This window comes from Suricata suricatta, chromosome 12 (genome assembly GCF_006229205.1).
Source record: "Suricata suricatta isolate VVHF042 chromosome 12, meerkat_22Aug2017_6uvM2_HiC, whole genome shotgun sequence".
Classification (NCBI taxonomy): domain Eukaryota; kingdom Metazoa; phylum Chordata; class Mammalia; order Carnivora; family Herpestidae; genus Suricata; species Suricata suricatta.
The window spans coordinates 86,454,994-86,474,848 of record NC_043711.1 but is presented as its reverse complement, the minus strand read 5'-3'; the positions used below and the strand labels follow the sequence as shown (position 1 = coordinate 86,474,848).

At 50.9% G+C, this 19,855-nt stretch overlaps 1 protein-coding gene across 1 annotated transcript in view; it reads right to left on the bottom strand.

The window, feature by feature from the left end:
• Positions 1-2,129: 2,129 nt before the first annotated feature.
• PPP1R16B (protein phosphatase 1 regulatory subunit 16B) overlaps positions 2,130-19,855 on the bottom strand; it is a 96,953-nt gene continuing 79,227 nt past the window's right edge. Inside the window, exons 6-11 of the mRNA XM_029916246.1 lie at positions 18,618-18,742; positions 15,413-15,538; positions 14,806-14,881; positions 13,830-13,959; positions 13,571-13,739; positions 2,130-6,849 (exon numbers count right to left, since the gene is read on the bottom strand). Coding sequence (XP_029772106.1) covers positions 6,340-6,849; positions 13,571-13,739; positions 13,830-13,959; positions 14,806-14,881; positions 15,413-15,538; positions 18,618-18,742 — 1,136 coding nt within the window. The 3' untranslated portion in view covers positions 2,130-6,339. The remainder of the gene's footprint in view (positions 6,850-13,570; positions 13,740-13,829; positions 13,960-14,805; positions 14,882-15,412; positions 15,539-18,617; positions 18,743-19,855) is intronic.

The window sequence follows — 19,855 nt, the reverse complement described above, 5'->3', positions numbered from 1 at the left end:
CACCTCTAACGGCAGAGTCCAGACGCAGAGCACGCCGCCTCGGCCCCGCCCCTTGACGTGCGATTGGCTGCTCCGCGGCACGGCCCCGCCCCGCCCCTCCGCATTGGCTGGCGGCCGCGGCCGAGTCCGAGCTCCGGAGTCGCTCGGTGCAATTTAAACGTGGCGGTTCCAGGGCTGCACTGGTGGGGTTGCTCCTGCTCTGGGCCTGCGGGTAGCCGAGCTCTTAATGGTCAGCTAGAGAAGGGAGTAATGAGCCCGAATAGCCGATCCGCGGCGCAGGTAGCAGAGCCGGAACTGAAGCCTGAGAGTCCGACCCCCGCCGTCCTAGCGCGCCCCCTGCTGGCCGCGCTGCACCTGGGTTCTCACTCAGCTTGGGGCAACTAATCAGTCTTCGTAAACCCCCTGCGTTTAACTCGTAAATTCGTTCAAATATACTGGTTTTGATTACACCTTAAGGTAGCTTTTCACTTACTCGGTCCTTCAGATTATTGTCCTGGCAACCCCTCAGCCCTGGTTAAACCCCACTCTCCACCTACTTTCCACTCGCACCTGGGCATCCCTAGGGTCCTGGGGAAAAAATAATGCAACCAAGCAGTCTGTGCCTTAAACTCACTGTCTTAAGTGGATGCTTAAGATTGCCTGCTGGTCTACATTTCCCCCACTCACTCTACCTTTTCTATTCTTAGAGTTTGCTTCGTATTTCACTGAGAAAATAGAAGCAACCAGAAGGAACTTCCACGGGCTCCGACGGCATCTACCTATCTGTCTACATCTCTGCCCACATACGGGCCTTCTGTTATTCCCAATGAACTGTCCCTGAGCCTAACACCAATCCTTCCTTTGGGGCCTTAGCTCCCAGGCCCTCTACTACTAACCTGTATCCCTATAGCAATGCTCTTTCCAGGATCCTCAGTTTCCCTTCTTTACTGCTTCATTCCGAACAGCATACTGATATTGGAATATTTTTTATCTTAAATCAACCTTCTCTTTGCCTTCCTCTAGAGTTTCCTCTCCATTTCTCTGCTTATTTTCTTAAATTTTTATTAATGTTTTTATTAATTTTTGAGAGAGACAGACAGACAGACAGCGTGAGCAGGGGAGGGTCAGAGAGAGAGGGAGACACAGAATTTGAAGACAGGCTCCAGGCTCTGAGCTAGCTGTCAGCACGGAGCCTGACTCGGGGCTCAAACCCACAAGCCATGAGATCATGACCTGAGTTGAAGGCGGACGCTTCACCGACTGAGCCATCCAGGCGCCCCTCTCTGCTTATTTTTATAGCATAAAACCTGAAACCAGCTGTCTGTACTTGCTGTCTCCAGTTTTCCTCCCATTCTTTCTTGAACTGGTCTGAAGAGGCTATGCCTTTACTGTTCAACCAAAACCTCTTATCAAGGTCGTGAGGAGCTCCACGGCACTAAATCCAATAGCTTTCAGGCCACGTTTTCTTTGTGTAAATGAGAAAATAAATACACAACTGTAAAGTGCTTCTTCATCAAAGTGGTCCAGAAGGGTCCAAGAAAGCAGGGTTCTCTATCCTCTTCCAAGATACCAAAAACTTCTGCACATGACAAAGACAAGGACCACAGCCTGAGGCTGTGTGGCCACATAGTTTGTCAATGCCCCTATTGCTGGAAATAAAAAGTGAGAATAGCCAGGGTCTTATCTGCTGTAGTGTTGTAGTAACATGAAGTAGTGTATTTTACCAGTAGAAGGACTGGGGTGGAGGGGTGGAAGACAGTAAAGGCAGATCGGCACACTCCAAAAACAGAAAGGCAGACGTTACTTATACGTGTTAGCAGATAAACCTTTGAAAGTAGAGGGGGAGCCTCATGCTTATGAGTTATCATAGGATTCCATGTTATTCCAAAGGGAACATTTGATAAAGTGAAGGTCATTCCCAACCACCCTTCTTTTCTTGAATGCATTGGGTTTCACCGTCTCCCAATCCAGAAAGACATCTGCAGGGTGACTGAGCCCTCAGAGCTCCCTCTGCTTTCGGGGCCTCCCAGGAGAGCCTTCTGTGGCTAGAGCCCTCCCCTGCCCTCTATCCCAGGGATCATGTCCTTATGAATTTGACTCAGCATCATGCAAGCGAAGCTCGCGGCAATGACCACAGGCACACTAGCAGGTGTTATTAAAAGGAATTTAATAATCTTAATTAAAAACTCTCAACAGTGAATTCTGTCACAGGCCTTGGCAGCTGGAAGCAACCCCAGGGGCGTGCCCCTTGGGGGTGTGGTCGAGCCCCGGTCTTGGATCGAGGCCCACCACTGCCACATGGCAAGGAGCTACCTGGAAGCTACTTCAATACAATATCAAAGATCCGCGAGGATTTTTTTTTTAAAAAAGTTTTAAATATATTAGACTCTCTTGATTGCCATTTTTACACAAAGCTGCTGATACAGTATACAGAGTTTTAACTTTTTTTCACATAAAATACATTTTTCATAAGTGTTTTCTGTACATCAGTGGCTTCTGGTCTGGTGAATTATTGCGGAGGGCTGGGAGTCTGCGGACTTTTCCTCAGTGCACAGAGCCAGGCCCCGCGCTGTGGCACTTGCAATGCCCATGGGAAGCAGGCCCTCTGGCCAACTGGCCAACAAGAGACTCCTGTCAAGGAGAGGTCTACAGCTTATGGCAAAGGGGGGGGTCACTTCTGCAGAGTCAACCCACTGGCCGCATGACCCCTCGCTCTTATGTGCACTGGGATGCGGGAGGCTGTCCCCAGGCCACAGTTGCAAGAGTTCAATACAGTTCCTCTGAGCATCTTGTAAAAATTGCCCTTCTGGAAAGTGCCCCGGTAACCTACTCTGGGAAGGCAAGTGGAAGAGAGCGCTCAAGACCGAAAGGTATCTGACACCAGTTGCCAAAATGGTCTCATTATGACAAAGCCAGCAAACTGTGGTGGTGTAGGACAGGGGACACCTGCTGACACCGATAAACAGTGTGGAGCAGTTCAATCACAGCAGCATACGGGATGCAGAATTATGTCCCGAACTCTTCAGTAGACCTGGGCCTAGGGTTTATTCAACTTCCCTGAGCTCCTAGCTAGGAACTATCTGTTGGGAGCCACAATTTTCAGTGGTTCTTAGTAGCCTCCTTTAATCAGCCAGGATTAGATCTGGGTCCCAGAGTGAGGTGAGCATCTAGTATATCTTGCTAGCTTTCTCCCAGCTCCTTGATCCACACCTTCCAGGGGCAGAGGCAGGTGCATGAGGAAAGACTTCACTGTTAGAGAAGTTCCTCGCCTTCCATTATCCACAGGTAGGGCAGGAGGACTCCATAACAAAGGAGCAAAAATGAGCAAGAGACAATGAGTTTCAGAACCTGAGATAGCAAATTCCAGACTCTTTGTTCTTCTACAAACTGACCTCAGACTGCTCTTCTACAATGCCCCAAAGACGCCGGCCTGAAGGCGGCTATCCCTGAAAGTTCCAGACAGACTTGGAAGGCTGTCCCCATGGAACTCAAGATTCAGCATCTGCATTTAGTGGCAAATGTTATCCAGGGAGGGCCAGGACAGCAGTTTCGCTGCTGACAGGTTTCCTTACTCTAGAGATTCTAGAACTAGAAACCAAGGTGAGGCTAGACCAGGATGCAGTCTCTGTCTCAGGTGAATTCAGTGGGGCTCCTGATACCTCAGGGTATCAGATGCTCATCCTCAAGGGATCAAAACTGTAAAACGGAGTCTCCTGACTTCATCTTGCTCCTCCTTTATCCCCAGAGCCTAACCTAGTGCTGGGGATGTCTCAGCTAGTCAATGAATGACATGAGCGAATAAATGAACGACCCTGACCCCACCTTGTCCCTCAACACCAAGGAGACCCAAAGGCTGAGTTCCCAGGTACTCAAAGCCCTAACAAGGAATGGCTTACCCCGACTGGAAACAAGAGCTAAAATGCCTATGAGTCTGTGGTTGGCTCCTGTGGGGGATTCCCGACCTTCTTTCGGGCTGGGAGATGAATGGCCCAGGAAACAGGAAGTGAGGGGAAAGAGGGAGTGGCCAGAAGGGCTCAGAGTGGGCAACAAATGCCTCTGTCTCTGGGCCCTGAGCCTACAGATCCAAAAACTTGCACAGCCCTCTCCTGAGAGCATAGGGCTTCCCTTGGCAGTCTTTTGTTTGCAGCTTAAGTTGGTTCAAGAGAAGTTCAGGGTCAGGCGAATCTGAACACTGTTTTAAAACCAAAGGTTTGTGTGTTCTGATTATTCCTGCCCTGCTCCAGCCATGGGCTGACACGATGGAGAGCTTTCCCCAGAGGCCGGGGCATGGGAGGCATCACGCATCCCTGCCTGCGGTCTCCTGAGCTGCCCCTCCACCCTACGCTGGATCTGTCCTGGACTCGGGGTGGGGCTGGCCCGCTGCTGTGACCCTCCCTGCTCCCAGGAGCCACCAGGTGCATGGTGGCTCTGCTGAGCCCTCTGCTCTCTGGTCCAGCTGCCCTGCTCCTGGGAAAGCATCAGCCAGGCCCCTGGGATCAGCTCCCTCTCTGGGCTAGGATGGGGCTATGGAAGCCTCAGTGGAGACTGGGGCTTATAAGTGGCAGACCCCATTACTGGAATTGTGGCACAAGGGGGCTCCTCCAGCCCCAGCTCCCTGGCCCAGGTGCCCCTCGGGGAGAAGTTCTCATAGGCTCAGAAAGGAGATTAAAGGGAACCCAGATTTGTTCCCCAAATCCCAGAATCTGGACCTAGGGGGCCCCTTCAGAGCTCTAAGGAGGTAGTTTTAGGACAAATAAAAGGCGCACAGAGCAGGGAACAACCCTGCAGCTTATTAAGTACACCAGTAGGTTTTGGCTGAGCCTGTGGACACTACCCAATTCGTGGGCAGCAATTTCAAAGGGGCTCTTGAGAAAATGCAGTCAAGAAATGGCGGGCAACTTGGTCTTTCCTCCCCAGCACCAGGGAGGTCAGGGCTATGAGACTGCCGGGCTGCAGTGAGGCCCAACTCCAGCCCCGTCACTGCTCTCCTGAATGCAGTGCAGGGTGTTGGCCATGGGAACCTTGGATTCACAGCCCTGGGGTGTCACCACTCCTGCGGGAGCAGGCTGGGAACCCCTGGGCCAGGCAGGATCTCACAAGGGCCGACTGGCCAACTTGTCTCACCGAGCATTTCAGAAAAAGCAAAAGCTGGGCTGGGAGTCCTGAGCATTTACCCTGAGAGGGGTGGGGGCCCCCAGCAGTTTTGCACTCCGATGGCTCAGTCTGAGGAAGTCTGGCTGACACAGGCTGGATGGAAACCACCTGAATATTCCTAAGGATTAGCCAGGGCGCTGGGCTCTGTCCGGTCACCAGAGACGGCTGTAGAAATTAACAACACAAACTCACGCCTCACCCTCACTTAGCTTGATTTTTCCAACACCAGTCAGTAAAACCTGGTGATCATGATGCTATCCATGAAAGAAAGCAGGAAAGCAAATTCTATTACCTCCCACCGGCAGTTCTACAGCCTAAAAGAATTATTTTATCAAATGCACTTTCAGAAACACTAACTTTATCCCCCCCGCCTCCAATTTTTGCTAACTTCCATCCAAAAATAAAATATGATCTGGATTATTCTAGACATGGAATAGCCTGGTTTTCTACCTCGGTCTCTGGGTAGTCACACAGCTGGCCTCTGGCTTGGCCAAGGCTGTGGGAAGCAGGCCATTGCCCATCTCGCTGACCCTATGTGGGTCCAGAGCTTCCTCTGAACAAAGAGTGGACCTCCTCTCCTGCCAGATGTGGATGGTGGCCCAGGCCCTCGCGTGACCCTGGGCAGGACTGTGGGTCTCAGCTTCACGGCCCCTCCGCCCCCCGCCGCGCTAACGCCACGTTGGCAGTGGTGATGCAACGGAGTCTTAGCCTCAATCCCCTTGGGAAGAGCCCACAGATTCTCAGTCCCACCTGCCTCCCATAAGCCCAGTTGTGTCATTCCTACACATGGTTGAGCATCTGTGTGTGTGTGTGTGTGTGTGTGTGTGTGTGTGTGTGTGTGCACATGCACGCCAATATGTGATATGCGAGTCTTGGTCCAGAGAAGCCTAAACCGACAAGAGAACTGGAATCAAATCCCAGCCCCTCTCCCTCCCAAAATCTGACAGCAGGGTGAGTCAGGAAGCCATGATGGGCCTTGTTTCTGACGGCAGACAAGGCAGCAGGAAGCAAAGCCGTGGGAAGTGGCGACACTATGGGCTGCTGGGCAAGAGGTGGGCTCGGCGTTCCTCTGGAATGCCCCTCTGGAATGCCGAGCCCACCTCCCCGCAGGCTGCCCTCTGAGGTCTCCCCAGCCGAGGGCTGCGGGGTGGGCCTGGATTCCAGAGACCCCGCCCTGAAGCATCCCTCTCCTCTGTCACACAGAGACTAGGAGATGCGACAGCAGCCATGGACCTTCTCCTCCATCTCCTCCATGGGGGCCTTGAACTTCAAGAGCGGGGGATCTCCGCTGGTGACCGTGTAATATACCGAGGTTCCATTGCTGCTGTAGGGTGAAGTTCTGCCTCCGATCAAGGGGGCCTTGCCTTCGCTGCTGCTCTCGCCCGACCTGGCCATGCTGCTGCCCAGGTGAGTGCTCAGGAAGGGATGACTGAGCAGCTTGGCTGCAGCCCGCTGCCGCTTCAGCTCCAGAAGGGTCTGGGGACTCTGTTCCTTGTAGCCAACCCAGGGCGACGGGGCATCAGCCACAGCGGGGCTGCCATAGGCCATGTTGTAGTCAGGCACCTCATGCACCTTCCAGACATCCCCGTTGGACAGTGCATACTGGTAGGTGCTGACTGGAGCCCGGAGGCCGTTCTCCACAGGCCCGTCCATTTCACTTCGCGGGATCTTGGTAGAAAATTCAGAGAGCAGCACGGGTTTCTCTAGCCGGGGGTTCTGAAGGAGAGAAGGACAACATTACCAGCCAGTTATAGGATCCAAACTCACTCCCCACTTGCCCGTCTCCCGAGCGCCTTATTATCTGGACCTGTCCTCCCTCTGTTTTCCCAAGCGGGCTCACCCCTTCCGTGTCAGGGGACTCGCCAATCTATGCGTTTTGGCGGAGCTGGCCAATCCCCGTCCTTGCCACAGGGACTGGACCACAACCCCAGGTGTGGCCAGGCAGCATATTCACTTCAGGAACTGGTTCTTGGCTGCAATGGATTCCCCAAAACTCAACCCTGGGGTTTGTGTCAGAACAACTGGGAAAGAGAAGTTCTGTGTATGCAGAACTCGAGGCAGGTGACAGGGACGGAGGCTGGGCGGTGGGGGAGACCACATGTCAAAGGGTCCATTCGACGGCGCCACTGACATAAAGGGAGACTGAAGGGGTGCACCTTGAGCCCCAGTGCCCAGTCGACTCCGGACTTCCTGGTGACATGAGCTGATAAATTCTTGTTTTGTGTAAGCTGAGCATGAGAGGGGGAGGGGCAGAGAGAGAAGGAGACACAGAACTGGAAGCAGGCTCCAGGCTCTGAGCTAGCGGTCAGCACAGAGCCCGATGCGGGGCTCGAACCCACGAACGTGAGATCTGACCTGAGCCGAAGCCAGAGGCTTAACCGCCTGAGCCACCCAGGCGCCCCTTGTGTAAGCTGTTTCTAGCTGAGATTTTGGCCACTCGTAATCTTTTGTCTGTATTCCCAGCAAATATCCACTCCAAACAGCAGAAATTCCAGCCCGGAAATCCCGGGATAACAAGAGCTTTAAAAGGAGCTGCTGCCTAAACACTAGACACGAAAAGGTGGCTATATTTGGTGACAACAAAAAGGTAAGGCATCGGAAAACTCACCATAAATAAAGTCAAAAGGCACATAAAAATATTTGCAGCATATATGATAGAAACGGGACTAATTTCCCAAATAAATAAGAACTCTTAAAGGTCCATTTTAAAAAGCCCAACTGCCCAGGGGCCTGGGTGGCTCAGCTGGTTAAGCGTCCGACACTTGATTCCGGCTCAGGTCATGATCTCATCCTTTGTGAGTTCGAGTCCTGCATCTGCTGTCAGGGCAGAGCCTGCTTGAGATTCCCTCTCTCTCTCTCTCTCTCTCTCTCTCTCTCTCTCTGCCCCTCCCCCACTTGCCCTCTATCTCTCTCTCAAAATAAATATGAACTTCTTAAAAAACTTTAAAAATTAAAAAAAATAAAAGCCCAACTACCCAACAGAAAAAAAAAAAAAACCAACAACAAAAGACACTAATGTGCGGCTCCCAGCAATAATAACAATATACATAGCATATAAACACAAGAGAAGATACTCAGTCTCACGAATAACTAATGACATAAAAATTAAAGCAACAAAATATTTTTACCTATCACACCGACAAATATTTTAAAACTGTGTTATGCCTCCGCGTTGGCAAGAGTGTGGGAAAACAGGCAGGTATATAAACTGACACAATCCCTTTGGGGGACAATATCATGTCACCCCCTCCCCACCCCACCAAACAAAAATTGGTTTTATGTATGCAGACTGCACCCACCGGCCCCTTTCTAGGACTTCATTTCACAGATGTATGTTCCCTCAGGGGAGAAAAGCCTAGAAGTCACCATCAGGCAGTTGGGAAATTATGCAAGTACTTGTGCTGAAATGTTCTGCATCTGGTAGAAAGAATGAAGGCAATCTTCACACGCTGACTTGACATTCCAAAAATCTCCATTTTTTGGAAAGATTCCCAAGAAATATGCAATTAGGCTAAAACATGGTAAGATGAGGGGCCCGTTTCCATAGGAAGCTTCCGTGTATGTGTGTATATTCTTTTTTGTTTTTAATGGCTCCTTCCGAACGACACAGGCAGAGTGAAGCCACATTTAGGGCGGTTTTTTTTTTTTTTTTTTGCAGCTTGAAATCTATTTTCTTTACTTCCGGAATGGTCCTGGAAAAAGACCATTCTTCACTGTCTAAATAAGTGCTTCTCTAACTCCATGTGCATATGAGTCACCTGGGCTCTTGTTAAAATGCACACACTGAATCACCAGGTCTGGGTTGGGACTTGCATTTCAGCATTTTTCTAAGAAATTCGCAACTGATGCTCTGAGTAGCAGGGATCTAAACACTAGTTCTCAGCTACGGGTGCACAGTGGAACCACCTGAAACACACAGTCCCAACCTGAAAAGGCTACATGGCGTGATTCCAGTTTTACGACATTCTGGAAAAGGCAAAACCACAGGGATGGTCAAAAGATCAGTGGTCCCCAGGGGTGGGGGAGGGACGAACAGGTGCACTAGGGAATTTTAGGGCAGTGAGAGTATTCTGTATGAAAGTTTAACGATGGATATATGACACTACCCATTTGTCAGAATCCATAGAATGTACACCGTCCAGAGTAAACCCTGATGTAAACTATATATCCGTCTTGGTTCATCAATGATAACACGCCTAACTACACTAACGTAAGATGTTACTACCCATGGAAATCAGGGGACACGATGGGGGGGGGTGAAAACTGTATGTACTTTCTACGTCTGTTTTCTAAGAACTACAATTTCTCCAAAACATCAAGTCTATTCGTGTCTTTTTAAATACATCAATACAATGCCTGGGCACCAGGTGCAAAGATTCAGATTTCATTTGTCTGGGTTGCAACCTAGACATCAGAATCTTGAAAAAACAAAACCAAAAACACCGCCCCAGGTGATTTTTCTTGTACAGTTAAGTTTGTGAACTACTGGCTCAGAGATGGGCTTGCTCCGTCACTCAGCCCCACCAGAAGTGTGTGCCAACGCCAGCCCTGCGGGATGAGCAGAAACCTGACTCGAGGGTCAAGCTGAGCAAATGCTCCCCCAGATATATGGTCCTCAAACTCCTGTGTGTACCAGAATCCCCTGGAGCGCTAGTTAAAACACAGATTACTAGTTAAACTCAGAGTCCAGGATTTATGATTCAGTACCTCTGGGGCAAGGCCAGAGAATTTGCATTTCTATTTTATTTTTTAATTTTATTTTTTTGAGAGAGATACAGACAACATGAGCTGGGGAGGAGCAGAGAGAGAGGGAGACACAGAATCTGAAACAAGCTCCAGGCTCCGAGCTGTCAGCACAGAGCCCGACGCGGGGCTCGAACTCACAGGCTGTGAGATCATGACCTGAGCCAAAGGCGGACGTTTAACCGACTGAGCCCCCCAGGCGCCCCTGAGACTCTGCATTTCTAACAAGTTCCAGGTGATGCCACTGCCACTAGTCCAGGGACCACACTTGGAGAATGTCCTCCTCAGAGACAATCACAGCCTTGTCAGTATCTAAAGCCTTGAAAGGGGGAGGTAAGAAAAAGGAAGGACTTGTGGGCTTTGTAGCCATTTCCTGTGATTTCCCCGGTTTACCCCGGGGCTGGGACAGGGATCTGGAGCCCTGGACCCTGACAGTTGCCCTTGGGACTGTATGGCTGGACAGCTGGCGGGTCCTAGCCTCTTTCCAGGACCATTCTGGAAGTAAGAAAATAAATAGACACAAAACTTTAAGCTGCCGTCTCTCCCCAGGCCTGAAACCCCAGCCCCGGAGGCAAAGTAGCCCATTGTTTTGCCTTCAACTCACTCCCAGATAAACTGCAACCTGGACAAAGTAGAAATTATCAACAGACGCGGGCCACCCCCTCACACCCTACTCCCTGCAGGGCTAAGGATTTACGGGACTTCACACAAGCTGAGCACTTGGAGCAGAGTCCCGGGCCTGTGAGATCTGAACAAACACAGGGACACGTGTGAAGGAGGAAGAGCTGCTTCCATGAGTCTTTGAGAATCTCAGTCTCTTCTCCCACCAATCAGTAAGGAAACGATAGCAGCCTAACAAAAAGGGCAGGACAGACTTGGCACCAAAGAAGATAACCAGACGGCCAATAAGCACATGGAAATGTGTTCACCACTATCTGCCATCAGACTAATACAAATTTAAAATGTGAGGGGCACCTCGGGCTCAGTCGGTTATGCATCCAACCCTTGATTTCAGCCCAGGTCATGATCTCACAGTTCGTGAGTTCAAGCCCCACGTGAGGCTCTGCACTGACAGAGTGGAGATTCCTTCTCTCTCTTTCTTTCTCTCTCTCCCTCTGTCCCTCCCCCACTCTCTCTATCTCTCAAAATAAACATTTAAAAATGAAATGAAATAAAATAAAATATAAAATAAAACAAAACAAAACAAAATGCGAGCTACCACAGCAACCCCACCAGGATGGCTCAGAGAGAAAGGAATGAGTACCCCAAGGGCCGGCAAGGAGCGCTCCCCTTTCCGGAGCACTTGGTTCAGAGAGTGGATAGGTACTCTCACTCTGGAAAGGTGCTTGGCGGGATCTTCCATAGCCTCCCGTGACTCATTCTGCATTCTTGGGTATAGAGCCTCCAGAAAATAGTGCCTGTGCCCACCAAGAGACATGGGCAAGAATGTTTTGAACAGCTTAATCACAACGGCCCCAAACTTGAAACAACCCGAATGTCCACCAGCAGGAGAATGGACATGCGCATAGTAGCCTAGTTAAACAACAGAACTATCCAGAGTAATGAAAAAGAATGAACTGCCGCTACGTGCCTGTACACGGATGAGTGTCACGGTCGAGAATGAAGTCAGATAGCAAAGAACTACCTGCTATCTGGATCTGTTCGGACGCAGATGTGGACATAAAACTAACCTTTACGCTCAAAGTTAGGTAGCGTCTTTCTTTGGGGAGAGAGGACCACTGGAAGAGAGAACCTGGGCGCTCTCTGGGGTGGTCGCATTCACAGAGGGTGCACATGTCTAAACGTCCACTGAAAAACCCATTGAAGATTTGTGTACTTTGCCGTACATAAATCCAACTCACAGAGGAATAATACATAATGCAGAGCAGGAAGACATCTCAAGCGTGATTTGATTGCAGTCTATAGCTCTTTTCTCCCATCTCCCAAGCTTAGGGACTAGGCAGAACAAATCCTCCAAGGGGCCTTCTCTGTCCCCAGCCAAGGATTCGACGGGATTCCCTTCAGTGGGCACTGTCACCTGCTGGTGAGACCAGCCTGCGTGTGACCTCTCTGGTCCGGCTGGGAAGCAGGCTCCCACTGAGATCGGTGGGTACTCTGGGCAGCTGATTGTTTTGCATCCCACCAACGCCATGCTCTCTAGAAATGCTTTCCGCTGCTCTTGGTTAATGGAAGAACCAAAAAGGCAGAGACCACTGCCTGGATGGTCAGCCTGTCCCTTTTTTGTCCCCAGCAATTCTGCTCTGGCCCCAAACTTGCTGGCCCCACACAACGAGACAGCAGCCATGCATGAAACCTGGTCACATCCGTACTAAGTCAAGTTGTGTCCTCCCAAAAGTCATGGCCAACCCACACCTCTGAATGTGACCTTACTTGGAGGTGGGGTCTTTGCAGATATATTACATTAAAATAAGATGAAGTCAGGGGCACCTGGGTGGCTCAGTTGGTTAAGCATCTGACTTCAGCTCAGGTCATGATCTCATAGTTCGTTGGTTTGAGCCCCACTTCAGGCTCTGTGCTGACAGCTCAGAGCCTGGAACCTGCTTCAGATTCTGTATCTTCCTCTCTCTCTGACCTTCCCCTGATTGCACTGTCTCTCTCTGTCTCTCAAAAATAAATAAAAAAACATTAAAAAAAGAATTTAAAATAAGATGAAGTCCTAGTGGATTAGGGTGGGCCCTAACCCAACAACTGCTGTCTTTCTATGAAGAGAAAACAGAGACACACACACACACAAGGAAGAGGCCACGTGAAGACAGCAGTAGAGACTGGAGTCATGGAATGCCTGAGTCCCCGGAAGCTGGGAGAGATGCATGGAAAGATTCCCTTTCAGAACCCCCAGGAGAAACCAACCCTGTTGTCACTTTGTAGACTTCTGGCCTCCAGAACCATGAGAGAATAAATGTCTGCTGTTCTGAGCCACCAAGTCTGTGGGAATGTGACACTGACAGCGGTCCAAGGAAGCCAACAGAGCATCATCCCGTTAAGAAATTTTAATGCCCATGGGGCGCCTTGGTGGCTTATTGGTTAGGCGTCCAGCTTTGGCTCAGGTCATGATCTCACAGCTCATGAGTTCGAGCCCTGCACTGGGATCTCTACTGCCAGCACAGAGCCCACTTCAGATCCTCTGTCTCCCTGTCTCTCTGCTCCTCCTCCACTCACACTCTCTCTCAATAAACAAGCAAACAAACTTTAAAAAAAAAAAAGAAAGTTTAATGCCCAGACCGCTGGCTACCTACCAGTACACTACTCAGTTTTCAACAAAATGTCTTCCAACCGGATGTGTTCTGCAAACACAATGGTCAACGCCTTGTTATTTTTCTCCCCTAAAAGCTTTAGTGCCTTTAGCTCCCACGGTGGTTGCTGTACTGAACCTCTCTTCTGGGAAGCCCTGAACTAGGTTAGCTGGAGCATAAGCAAGCCCGTGGCAATTACTTCCTGTCTGTTATGAGGCCCTACTGTGTGACAAAGCTCCTGGCTCTGACTCTTACACCCCCGGGGATCGTCTCATTAACCACAGGTGCCACCAGCATCAGATGGGATCCAGCTGGTTGGAGGGCACTGCCCAGCTCCCCTCCCTCGGAAGGCTCTGAGATGCAGAGACAAGACCAGGCTGGGGTCCTGGCCACCCCCCAAGTCAGTGGCTGACACCGAGGCAGGGCATGAAGCCACTCACTGGGTCCTTATTCTCTTGGTCTGTCCTGGTCTCCCTGATGTCCCCGTTGTAGGCAGAGTTCCGCTGCTCCTCGGCTGCACTCCGCTGCTGCCACAGTATGGCCTCGCCCTCATACTCCTTCCGGTACAGGTTGGTCCTGTCTGACAGGCTGGCTCGCCGCACCACCTTCCTGAGGAGAGAGAGGAGGTGCTAGGAGGCCACACCCAGTGCCACAAGCAGGGCATCCCGAGCGGGCCAAGGCTGGCCAGCCCTGACTCACCCGCGACTCCCCGCACTGGATGTCCTCCGGCTCAAGGACGATTTGTGTCTCAGCTGTGACTTCATGATCACATCGTGCTTGTGTTTTAGCTCCAGTAGCAGGACTTTGAACTCCTCCTCCTCACACAGGTCTGAAGGGGCAGAGGAGGCTGTTGTGGGAAGCAGCGCAGGGGCCAGTGCCCCCCCCCCCCCGCCAGGGCCCTCCAGGTCACAGTAAGCTGCCACCCCAACACACTGAGAACTCCCAGCATCTTTTGGAGCATTCTGGGCAGAAAGAAAACAAGGCCAGTCTTACTTCCTGGGCTACACCCCAATCCTTGGAGGCTAAGAACAGGGACCCCAGGGTCTGTGCAGTCACAACTCCTACGGTTCTCAGCTATGGAAAGATCCATCCCCCTTGTAGTTTTCAACAGGAATCATCAACTCTCCAGTGATACAAGTATGAAGAGAAAAAGCAAGTACCCTATGTAGCCTAAGCCCAAAATTATATGTATATCAAATTGTATACACCTACCCATTCAACCCACCTAATCATTTCATTCATTTATCTTCTTGTTCCCTGACCCAGCCATCCATCCATAGATCCATCCCCTACCCACCCATCCACTTTCTCATCCATTGATCCAGCCAGACAGCCAGACAGCCACCCATCCGTCCATCCATCCATCCATGCATCCATCCATCCATCCATATATACATCCATCCACCCATTCACTCATCTATCCATCCACCCATCCATCCACCCAACCATCCATCCATACATTAGTCCACTTATCCATACATATATCTATCCATCCATCCAGCTGTCTATCAGCACATTAATCTACACTTCATTAATTTATTCATTCATCCTATCCATCCACACACCAATCCACCATCTAGCCAACTGTATATTTATCCAACTATCCCACTATCCATCACATAATTAGTGAGTAGCAATGTACCTATGTGTGTACTAGCTTTTATGCTGGACTTACCTATTGGCATCTCATCCATGGATGTCCTCGCACTGAGACTGGCCCCATGGGACACCAATAGCTCTGCCATCTGCATCTGAAACACAGGAAGAAGCCCATGTTCCCCTTGGGCTCAGAAAGCCTGGGTGGTAGCAGGAGTGCCCAAAGTTTCTCAGGATATGACATAAAGAATGATGGGGTGGAGTGGGTTCCCAGGGAAGGCTCTGCACCCTGGAGCCAAGAATCCTGGCCACACAATGGGCTTGACACCTCCCCCAGCATGCCTGGGCCATGCCAAGGGACAAAAGAAGGAATCAGCAATAAATCGAGAGCTGCCAGGTATCTAAGGAGGGATGGCAAAAGCTGTCATCGGGGTTTTGCATCTGGGAAACAAAGAGAAACACTGCTCAAATCAGAAACGTAAGGAATTTTCTAATTTGGCAAATTTGATGGTCATCTTCCTAGGACACAACTTGCTGAAGGTTTTTGTAAACTCTCAAGGTCTTTTCCTGTCTCACAAACTCGCTGTAGTCAACACCTTAGGTGCATCTTGTGAACCAGCTGCCAGCCCAAAGGACGCAGGCTGGTCCTGCGTACCCTCGTTCCTAGCCCAATGGTGGAGAGTTACCTGTCCCCAGAAGGCGGCCGCGTGTAGGGGCTCCCAGCCATCCCAGTCCTTCACGTCCACACGCACTCCATGGTCCAGGAGGAGTTCGGCCGCCCGCAGGTATCCATTGGCTCCAGCTATGTGTAGCTGAAGGAGAGGAGGAAAGTTAACATTCCCTACGGGTACCAGTCCCACTTCTTCCCAAATCCCAGCTCCTTCCTGGGGATGGTAAATGGAATAGAATGAGTTGGAAACCCAGCCACATTGCTAAGTGTTATTACGGCCACTCTTCATCCTATGGTGGGTCTGAGAGCCCCTGCGGTTAAGGCAACCGTACTTACTGAGTCCCTACCACGTGCTGCGCTCTGAGGGAGGGGTTTCAGAGGCCCAATATGGTGGTTTCAAAATGTCTACAAACTCTTTGACATATCTCCCTGAAGAGATGAAGTTTAACTCCTCTCCCCTTGAATGAGGGCCAGAACAAGTGACTCATGGTTAACAAGACATTGTGAAGTGGTGGTATGTGAGTTCTGAGGTGAGGTCATCTGAGGCATTGCTCGTTCTACCTTATGCTCTCTTGGCTCAATCGCTCTAGGAGAAATCAGCCCTCATGAGTGCAGCCCCTTAAGCAGCCCTGAGGAGAGGTTGTAGGGGGGTGAAAAAACAAACCCTCCTGCCAACAGCCAGCCCTAACTTGTGAGCCATGTGAGTATGCCATCTTGGAAGTGGGTCCTCCAGCCCCAGCCAAGTTTTCAGATGGCTGCAACCTCATCAGAGGCCCCAACCAGAGCTACCCAGCTAAGCTGTTCTCAATTCCCTACCCACAGAAACCCTGTGAGATAATAAATACTTATTGTTGTCCTAAGATGCTAAGGGTTAGGGTCGCTTGTTACACAGCAATAGGTAACCAATACTTTCAACAAGGCAAAGCCTTATGTTGAGGCCACAACTCGTCTACCCAGCACCATTCAAGGCCTCTGGGGATGGACACCACCTTGTAGTCCTCAAATATCCCATCTGCTTGATCTCCAGAAAATATGTAAAGTGCTTAGCACATGACAAACACTCAGTAAGTGATTGTCTTGGAGGGACGTGAGTGATGGTAAGGTGCACCATGGGAAGAGATGGAGTAAGAAGATGAGAGGAAGAGAAATCAACTGCCCAGCCAAGGTGGGAGGCAGAGGTGACATCCCTAGGACGCCACTAGAAGGCTGCTAGGGAGGAAACCAGAGAGCTCAGGGGGCAGGGCGGGGGTTGAGATCTGGGGCCACGGAACTTCAGTCGGTGGGACAGAGAAGGCACAGCCCCAGGAAGTGGCCCTTGAGAACACAGCTCTGATGGCCAGATGCTGCCTCATCCTGGGGTAAGTTTGCTATGAGTTTTGGCAAACAGAGGTTTTCCTTTATTCTTTAATTTGCAGAATAAACCCACTGTGTGATCTGGTACAGGCATACATGAAAATTGGAATAATCATCTGATTTATAAACGTGTGATGTTCGCCAGTTGTGGAAAATGACACATAGCAGGCCAGCCAGACTGTGTAAACTGTGGGGCCCCATACTCGGCTGGGAACAAAAAGGGATAGTGATATTGCTTGTGATAACAATAATACTGGGGCATCTGGGTGGCTCAGTTGGTTAGGCATCTGACTCTTGGTTTCAGTTCAGGTCATGATCTCACAGTTCGTGGGTTCAAGACCCACATCAGGCTTACACTGACAACATGGACCTGCTTCAGAATCTCTCTCCGTCTCTCTGTCCCTCCCCTGAGCGCTCGCTCTCTCCTATTCTCTCTCTCTCTCCCAGACACACACACACACACACACACACACACACACACACACACAAATACATAAACTTAAAAAAAATAGTATTAATCACTAATATCTATTGAGAGTTTGTAGACTCTGTGCTAAGCACCTACCTGCAGAACCTCATTTGTTCCTCCCAAAACAACCTGGTGAGGAAGGTGCTGTTAGTATCCCCACTTTCCTGGGAAGACCTGAGACCTAGGAGGGGCCTGGCCCATGTGTCTGGGCCACCCTGAGGCCAGCCTCAGCCCAAGAGGAGAAGGGCCCAGCCGCACACACAAAGGAGCTCCAGCGAGGGTGGGCCATGCCCTGGGACAGCTTGGCTTTGATTTCCTACTGCAGTGTTCGGTCTCACTAGCTGGCTCTATCTTTTAATGCTGGGCTCAGCAGGGACCCAGTTAGCAGGAAAAGGCATGAGGCAGAGGGCGGGGCTCAGGTGGGAGAAGCCCAGTAGCCACCCCTGGGCCACCAGATTAGGCCTGAGGGACAATGTGGAGTCTGGCTAGTGAGCCCCAGCTGGTGAGCTCAGGATTCTGAGACACCTAAGTACCCATGAACAGCACGGACCCCAAGCCTAGGCCAGGGCCCAGCCATCAGCAAGGGTTGAGGGGGGTCTATGGGTTTCCAAGGCCATGCTCTTGTTTTCAATTTAGAGCCTCAGAAGCAGGTCCTCCCCAGTACTAGGCTGCGTTGTCCTATGAAAGCCTATGAAGAGAGGTCAACGTTTCCAGTCACTGACACTTGAGCTGAAGGGACGAATGGAGCCAATCAGGCAGATCTGAGAGAGAAGGTTCGTCGGTCTAGCTCTCTGAAGTCTAGTAAAACATGTGGCAGAGAGGTATATGTTGACTGGATGAACAAATGAACCAGTGGACAGATGGATGACTGGCAGGGGGTGGTCTCAAAAGTGAAAGAACCCAGAGGAGAGGCTATTGGCAGAGAGATTAGGGGGGGTCTGATGAGGCGAGGCCGAGGGGCAGGAGAGGAGACCCTAAGGCAGGGGAATGGATAGTGCCAAGCAAGATGGCAGGACAAGTGGATGAATGATGGACAGTCTCTAAGTGGGAGACACCCCTGGAGGAGGGGGATGTAATGAGCTCAGGATGACACCTGGAGCTTGAGGTAAAGGCGGAACGTGGACAAGAACAGGTGGCCAGCAGGGCCCCTGACTCCCAGCCCCAGCTGAAAGTGGCCAGATTCTTGAAGGGGCTGAGCCCTGCTCTGCTGACTACATATTCCAGGGCCAACTTTGGCCCCAGAGCAGGTCTGGAGGAGGGTCAAGGCCATGGGCAGGACCCAACTGTATAAGCTTAACCTCCACCAGGGGCTGGTCCACTTCAGCAACTGGTCTTGGTTCCGGTACTGGCCCCCCCACCCCCCCACCCCAGCCCAAACCCGGCTGGCCAATCTGCTCACCAGTGTGGCCCCCTGGGCATCTATCCAGTCAAGGTCCTGGCCTGCCGCGATCATACAGTGGATGTCCGCAATCATCTGCTGCTCAGGGGCCGCCCGCATCTCGTTGATTTTCTCTTGGGTGATGCCTATATGGGGAAGGGGGGATTGAGTCAGCACCTAAGCCTAGGCCCCAAGGGGGTCGGGGGGCAGTGCAGAGGGGTGAGGCATGGCTCCAGCTCTGGAGGGCCTGCCGGGGAAGGGAGTAGACATATGTGCCCACAGGTCCTTGTGTCCCAGGTCCAGGAATCACATACACCGTGCACTGGCCCAAAGCCCAAGGGCCATTCCTGCCTGGGGCCCAGCAGGTACTAAAATAGGAGTGGTTACGACCGCATACTCTGTTCCTCTACACCAGAAATCCCTACCATCCACTGTCGGCTGCAACCGCTCAGTCGCCCGGCTCTGTCTTATCCTGTAGGTCTGACGCCCCCCAGCCCAGACGACCTATCTGAGCAGGGTCTCTATTAGTTTGTGTTTGCTGTGTTTGCAGCACAGGGCTCGATGCTTAAGGAATTTCTGTTACGGGCATGAATGAATTAACGAATATATAACTTTTGAATGGCAAGTGGAATAAACTGAGGTAAAAGGACCCAGACAGACATTCTATAGCCTGAACCTCTGACTAAAAGTCGAAGTGTTACTGACAGTCACTTAACAGTGTTTAAAAAGGCCACAGTGACGTGTTCTATAGAACGTCTGTCAGATCAAACGTTCTTGGGCACAACTGGGGCAAGGTCCATGAACTTGAAAGGAGGGGAAAAGTACACATTTATTCTCACCAACCTTGAAATGAAACACAGCATGTCCCTCTAGGGGGGATGTGGGGGAACTCCACAGGAGAATTAGCAGGCGCCTGGGACTCTGCACCAACCGAAACGGCAGGTTTTTGTTTTTTTTTTTTACTTTTTCATGAATTAATGAAGTTTCTACATAACACATTTATAAATATTCTGAAGAGGAGCTCCTAGATTCACCAGATTGGTATGAAACGGAAGCACCCCTGCAGGAGATGAATAGGGAGAGCCCGGGGCCAGCGACCACATCGGGTGGCTACCGCACTGGTCAGGAAAGAGCAGGGTCCCGGCCAGACCCCAGACTGCAGTCAAGGGTCTGGATTTGAGACTTCTTTCCCAGGAGGCCTTCGGAAATACCCATCGGTTGGGGGAGGGGGAGGGGAAACGGGCAGGTCTCTGATGTCT